A 7,543-nucleotide genomic window follows, 5' to 3' on the forward strand; every position below is an offset into this window, starting at 1 on the left:
ATCATCATCATCATCATCATCATCATCATTTTACATTTGATGACAGGGTTTCACATGATTCTGAGCAACATTAGAATGTTGAAACCATCGATGGTTTGTGTTTGTGGCTTGAATGTTTAAGTGTTAGTGTATTTGTGTCCTGGAAGACTGATGGACTGATTTTTTTTTATCAATTCTTGTATATTTGTCAGTCTTGTTGGATGACCCGGACATCCACTGCATGCTCTGTGTGCTGTACTGCTCATATACATGAACACATTCTAAATACAACAGTGCTTACCCTCAAGCCACAGATGTACCTAGTATTTTGAATTTTACACGGAGTGTGCAGTGGATATTTGGGGGGGGTCCATCAATTAAATCTTTTTTAAAGTATTTTTTTTAAGTCATCCAAGGCTTTGTGTGTTATTTAACTGTATGCGTTAATTTCTGTGGTGTCTGTATTGTGTCTGTCTGTATTTGAACTTCGATGTGTGCGTGTGCGTGTGCGTGTGCGTGTGCGTGTGTGCAGAGCTCCAAGATGAGGTTGTGTATTATGACACCTATGAGAGTCCAGAGGCCATCAGAGAGGAGGACGCAGCAGATAGAGAGGAGTTGAGGAGACTTCAGCAGAGCGCAAGGCACCTGGAAGCCAGGAGGGGGCGCATCACCGCCAAACGCTCCTATCTGAAGAACAAGCGGGTCTGGATTCACTCCCACTCACATAAATATGATCACAATGCACTTAGACTTTGTATTTGTATTATAGCATTTGTATTATTCCTCCCATTACGAATAGAACTGAATGTCTGGTATTGTGGTTGGAAACTGAAGGCCTGGCAATGCTAAATATAGAGTGTAAACCATATACAAGGATCACACAAGGATAGCAATGTTGCTATGTCTTCCATCTTCTCCCTCTTCAGGAGATATGTGTGTCCAACAACACGGAAAAGAGTCTGGAACGTCAAGCCAGCCAGAAGGACTCCACTTCCCAGCATGCCCTGCAGCAGGTACAGCTTTCTGTGTGGTGTATTGTTTGTCTGTGATGTGACTCATTCCTGCTTTTCCTCCTGCACCATAGAATTTACATCTGTCTCTTTGTCTCCCTCCCTCCTTGTCTACCTTGTTCTTCGCCAGAAGGGAGAGGAAGAGGAGGATGAGGAGAAGAAGAACAGTAGAGTCAGTCAGGAAAGACAGAGGACTCTGGACAGACTACGCACTTTCAAACAGGTATTATGTGTGTCACACACTACTCGCTGCTTCTTTTCGGCTAATTCCCATCAGCGGTCGCCACAGCGGATCCATCTGTTTCTGTTCCTCGGTCACTCCAGCACCTGTATGTCTCAACACGTTGCATAGCTCACATTGTGAGCCTGTAGATTTGTTATTTTAGAACCCAAAGTAGGAAAAGACAGCACTTACAATATCCACATTCCCATGCGATATCTAGTCTCAAGTCGAGATATTAATACGTATATCACTATATTGCCCAGCCTTAATTACGACTACTATCATCAAGTTGTTATTACAGAATCACAGTCAACTGCAGTGGCAGTGGACGACGCTAAATGCAGAGTCATTTTTGTTCAACACACGGTTTGTCTCTGCCACTGCCCTCACAGCGGAACCCGGGCCAAGTGATCCTGAAGTCCGCCCGTCTGCGGGTCGCCCACACCCGACGGCGAGAGAGAGACAGAGAGAGGAGGAGGAGCGGGGATACGTGGGCCGGGCGGGACAGCAGGGACAAAGACTTGTCAGCGCAGACCCAGGACCCGCAGCGGCCCGTGTGCCATCAGAGTACCAGCGTGCAGACGGACCCCAGCCCCACACTCACCACCCAGCCCACCGTAGCACACCGCCCACTGCTGGCCGCGGTGTCCCCGTCCCAGCTGGATGTCCCCCCCGCCGAGTCGTCCTGTTCCCCGTGTTCCCTGCCCTCCCTCCTGGGTTCTTCTCCCGTCTCCCTGCCGCCCCCACCCCCACCGCCGCTCCCCCCTCCACAGCCCAGAGAGGAGGAGTTTTCCCCCAACTCCTATAGCCCGGGTGAGGAGGTGGCGAAAGAGCCTTCCTCTCTCTCCCCTCTTGGCCCCTTCGCCCCGCGCTTCTTCGACAGCAGCCAGCTGGTCAGCGCCAGGAAGAAGCTGAGGAAGGTTCCCGAGTTGGATGCCCACAGTAGGAAAGGTACTACAAATCAGTTCATATGGTTCTTTACAGTAGGAGAGGTACCACAAATCAGTTCATTTGGTTATTTACAGTAGGAGAGGTACCACAAATCAGTTCATTTGGTTATTTACAGTAGGAGAGGTACCACAAATCAGTTCATATGGTTATTTACAGTAGGAGAGGTATCACAAATCAGTTCATTTGGTTATTTACAGTAGGAGAGGTACCACAAATCAGTTCATATGGTTCTTTACAGTAGGAGAGGTACCACAAATCAGTTCATATGGTTCTTTACAGTAGGAGAGGTATCACAAGCTAGTTCATATAGGGTTATTTACTGTTTATTTCCATATACTTGAGAACCATGATTCCTTAAAAACCCTTACATATACCATTTGGTTCTGTATGGAACCATATAACATAGTTCTATAGAACCTATATATATAGAACCTATATTTAACTTAATGTAGAGCTTTCATACATAGAATATTTTGATTATATATAGAATATTGTAACGTTTACAATACTGATAAATTACCATGAACGACTCTCTCTCTCTCTCTCTCTCTCTCTCTCTCTCTCTCTCTCTCTCTCTCTCTCTCTCTCTCTCTCTCTCTCCAGTGGTCTCTCCCATGGACGAGGTCCTGGCCTCTCTGAAAAGAGGTACCTTCCACCTGAAGAAAGTGGAACAGCGGCTTACGCCTGGAGGCAAGGGCCACGACGAAGACGACTTCGATGAAACCGATCCCAGCAGCATCCTGACTCAGATCCGCCGGGGGGTGAAGCTCAGACGCATCCCCCAGAAGGAGAGAAGGGACCCGGGGCAGCTCCCCGCCTCCACGGACCCGCTGACCCGAAGCATTCACGAGGCGCTGAGACGCATCAAGGAGGCGTCGCCCGACTCGGACTCCGATGACGACGCCTCCAGCTGCCCGGACTGGGAAAGCTAGGAGGGTCTCCAGTTCATCAGCAACAAGGAACACACACACACACACACTTTCTCTCTCTCTCTCTCTCTCTCTCTCTCTCTCTCTCTCTCTCTCACACACACACACACACACACACACACACACACACACACACACACACACACACACACACACACACACACACACACACACACACACACACACACACACACACACACAGACAGACGCTTGCACAAATGGCACTGCACATAATAGTCTGTACTGTACACACACACACACACACACACACACACACACACACACACACACACACACACACACACACACACACACACACACAGATGCTTGCACAATATGGCACTGCACATAATAGTCTGTACTGTACACACAAACACACACGTACGTGTGTGCGCTCGCACACACACACACACAGGTCATACTCTCATAAACACACATATGAAAATGTACACACACACATACAGTACTGTATACATGCACAAACACAGAAATACAGAAATATTTAAACACATATATGTACACATATACAGTATATACACACAGGCAAAGAAATGCCCCGTCACACACATACACATACTGTACACAAACACACAAATACACAAGTGTTCACTTGAAAGCATGCACCCCCCGCAGTCATGTACCAGTGAGTGTCTTCGCTAAACGTTCCAGTGGTCTACGGCAGTGGTTCTCAACCTTTTCAGGCCGCGACCCCCCAAAATAATCATATTTGAACTGGGGACCCCCCATCCTGATAAGCACTTGGAATGTAGGAGTCGAGGCATTCAATTTAGTTTGACTCGCTTCCACAGACAAATATTGTGAAAATAGCTATTTTCAAGCCTCTTTCTTATATTATTTGACAATTTGACAATTATTTGACAGTTTTTATAGTATAGTTTGTTGCAGCCTTTTGATGCAGTAATGGTCTTTTTCTTTTCTTTCTTTTTGAAGGTATTAAAATGGTCTTAACAGTCTTTAAATTGTCACTTGACTGTCATCTGGGAACCCCCCCAAAATCCGACCCACCGGTTGAGAACCACTTGTCTTCGGCAGTGGTTCTCAACCTTTTTTGTGTCAAGGACCCCCAAATTGATATGTATTTGGCCGCGGACCCCCATCTGAAAAGGTTTTGTGCCAGGGACCCCCCAGAAGAGAAGATTTATGTGGGGGAAAAAAATTATACTTTTGCTGGGGTCCCCCTTGGAACCAACCCCCCAAGGACCCCTAGGGGGCCCCGGACCCCACTTTCAGAAGCACTGATCTACGGTCAACAGTCCAGTTCTGTTTTCACACTGCATTCACCATGATAAGGGATGTTGTCACTGGTGGTTTCTACTGTATGTACGGTTTTTATTTCAATGCCTGTAAATCAAATTGTAACGATAAATGCCATGATTATTTTTGGGTTGAAGAAGAACTCTGGACTGTGGAAATGATCAACTTAAGGACCTTTATGGCACATTCAGCACACGTTACACACTCACACACACACACACACACACACACACACACACACACACACACACACACACACACACACACACACGCACACGCACACGCACACACTGCACTGCACTGAGCGTTTTCTTCGTCTGACTGAATGCCTCGTCCAAAAAACATAGGGTGTTAAATGTGTAAATGTGTGCTGTTTTGCACTTCGTAAACAGTTTAACAATAGGAAACAGTGTGTGTGTAATGTGTCGTTGGGAAAGCGTTGTGAGAGAGATCTTGAATGTTGAATGAATCTGGTGTCAATGAATAGATTGAGAACACCCCCTCCCCCTCCCCCTCCCCCCCTCTCTCTCTCTCTCTCTCTGGGTGAGGGAGCATGTATGGTATCGGTCCCATATGTCCGACAGCAGCATATCGTCGCTGTACGGCAGAAACCTTGTATGTCCAAAACCGTTACTTTTCAGGAAATGGAAAAGAGGGAAACTCTGTGTTCCAAAGGATCCAATGTACTTATTATTATTTAGTCACAAGCTCTTGTTAATACTTTTCCATGATTAAATATTTACAAAACCCACAGCCCTAACCACTTTCAACCTGGTGTCGCTATTTTGGGCATGTCATTGTAATCATCTGACCCCCCCCCCCCTCCAAAAAGATCTAAAGGCTCAAGCTGTGATCAGCCATTTTTGCTACTTTTGCACAACACTGTCATAATGACCAAATATAAAATAGGACCTTCAGCTATGAAAAAAATACAAGATGAAATATGGAGATACTGTACAAGGTTTCTGCCCGACAGCAGCATATGGACACAGGCTGGTAGGAGATGGATCGTGGATTGCCACCATGGTCTTAGCGCGTCGGTGAGCCTGTGTGCTCCAGAACTCCTGCTGCTAAACTGTATCCAGTCAGCCAGATAGAGACAGGATCAGCGACCCAGAGGAGAGGAGCGATGGCTGGGTTATAGCGGTGGCTTGTTGGAGGGCCGACATCAGCAACTGAAAAAGGGTCCATATGGACTGAAACATTTTACTATTTGGAACTGTGAAAGGTTATTATGTGGAACCAAAAAAAGTTATTATATTATAGAACCAGAAAAGGTTTTACTGTAGTAGAAAAGGGTTATTATATGGAACTGAAAAATGTTCCAAATGGAACTGAAATGTTTCTATAAAGCAAGCTATAGACCCTATTTCAGTTCTGTGTAGACCCTGTTTTGTTGATAAATAGTATGTTGCTGCATTGTACACTGTAGCGCAGAGGAAGGTTTGGTCATTGTGTGAGTAGGAGCTGAGATCGCTGTCACGTTCGTTGGAATGATTCAGGCTACACACAGGAGCTTATTGGGCCTCCACATTTGGTTCATCTGCCTGTTCTCTCTTTTGCTGTCTCTCTTCATTTATGTGGGTAGATAAACGTGCTTGAACACATACCAACTCACACACACACACACACACACACACACACACACACACACACACACACACACACACACACACACACACACACACACACACACACACACACACACACACACACACACACACACACACACACACCTCCTCATGTCAGAGACTGCCTCACTTGGTCTAAAGTGGGTTTTGATATCACGTATCATGATGATACTTGATTTAGATGAGATCATCTGTACTGTTACAGTTGTTACTTTTTGCCGTTTTTGTTTAATTTCATCACCAACAAAGTACTGTATGTTAACGTTATAGACAAGTCCATTTCCGGACACTAAAGAGTAGAATCAGAATCAGTTCTATATGGAATCTAACAAGGTTAGATACTTGGTTAAATTACGCCAGTAAAGTGATAGAACCAAATATTACTATAAGAATCACGTGGATTCTTTAAAAAGAACCATGCAACATAACATCCACATAGATCGTCTTTCAGTTTCACATAGAGCACAGTGTTCTTCCATGGTACTCTCACTGTGTAGCACATGACAGGCCTGACCTCACCTCTCCATTACTGAGCATCACAGACGCCTACATTAACTGCTGGCTCCTACTGGAAAGAACCAGAGACTGACATCGGAACGGCATTATTGCGGCCTTGTCATAGTTGCTTGTGAGATCACATGCAGCCATACAAACTGAATGGCATAAACGTGCCTCCATCAGGGCTGCTGAATGGAAAAATGGGAACCACTCGGTCCAACCATTTTAGGGCGGGGTTGGCAGTAGATTTTCCATACAGTTGCACCCAGGTCTTATACATTTTAGGTGAGTGCAAGGAGAAAGGACTACCAGGTTTGTGTGCAGACTGCAGAGCTCACACATATTACGGTGCAGAAGCCATGAACAAAGCCTTAGTAATAAGATCTTTGCTCCATTGAAAAATAGCCAAACATGAATTTGGCAGTAAGATGCTCTTTGGAGATATATTGTACAGCACAATTAGTAAACCCACTCTCACCCGACTGACCTTAGCAACACGACTTGATGTGTTTTACTTTCATCCTAGTCTATGAACGCTCCTGAACGCAGGCTGTTTATCAGCTAGCTGTATCTTAATTGTACATTCTAATGCCTTGTTTGTTTGTGTCTTGTTTATTTCACAATATTTTGCAGCCAAAATGTTTTTTTGATGTGTTTGCTTGTGTAATTGCTTCATAGACCTGTTAGCCACACAGACTGACTATCTGTCCCAATAAGCCAGTCAGACACAAGACAAGTGCAATATTGGAGGTAAAGACATGTGTAAAGGAAAATTATAAAACAGATATATGGGTCATGCATTGAGCGTGATCGCCTAAAATACTTGTTTTACACATATTATTCAAATAATACCTTTTTATCCCTACGTCCTGCCATTTTGTTCAAAGCTTTCTTTTTTATTTACAACCTTATTTTCCTCTGCAGTTTAATAAATCCTTGTAAACCAAATGCTGAGAATGTCATTTTTACTGGAAATTACTGTAGGACTCGAGTCAAGAATGTATTCACACAAATAAAAAACTAGAAAGGTGCTCTCGCAGTAGTGCA

At 44.8% G+C, this 7,543-nt stretch overlaps 1 protein-coding gene across 2 annotated transcripts in view; it reads left to right on the top strand.

Moving 5' to 3' along the window:
* Positions 1-5,120, top strand: part of LOC308088406 (junction-mediating and -regulatory protein-like) — a 30,591-nt gene extending 25,471 nt beyond the window's left edge. The window contains exons 6-10 of one of the 2 annotated variants that reach the window (XM_080432852.1): positions 512-681; positions 906-992; positions 1,120-1,212; positions 1,605-2,163; positions 2,767-5,120. In XM_080432852.1, coding sequence (XP_080288978.1) covers positions 512-681; positions 906-992; positions 1,120-1,212; positions 1,605-2,163; positions 2,767-3,095 — 1,238 coding nt within the window. In that variant the 3' untranslated portion in view covers positions 3,096-5,120. The remainder of the gene's footprint in view (positions 1-511; positions 682-905; positions 993-1,119; positions 1,213-1,604; positions 2,164-2,766) is intronic. The other variant, XM_080432853.1, reaches the window with a different exon arrangement.
* The last annotated feature ends 2,423 nt before the right edge of the window (positions 5,121-7,543 follow it).

The sequence above is a fragment of the Gymnoscopelus braueri genome, assembly GCF_963280865.1.
Source record: "Gymnoscopelus braueri genome assembly, chromosome: 7".
Classification (NCBI taxonomy): domain Eukaryota; kingdom Metazoa; phylum Chordata; class Actinopteri; order Myctophiformes; family Myctophidae; genus Gymnoscopelus; species Gymnoscopelus braueri.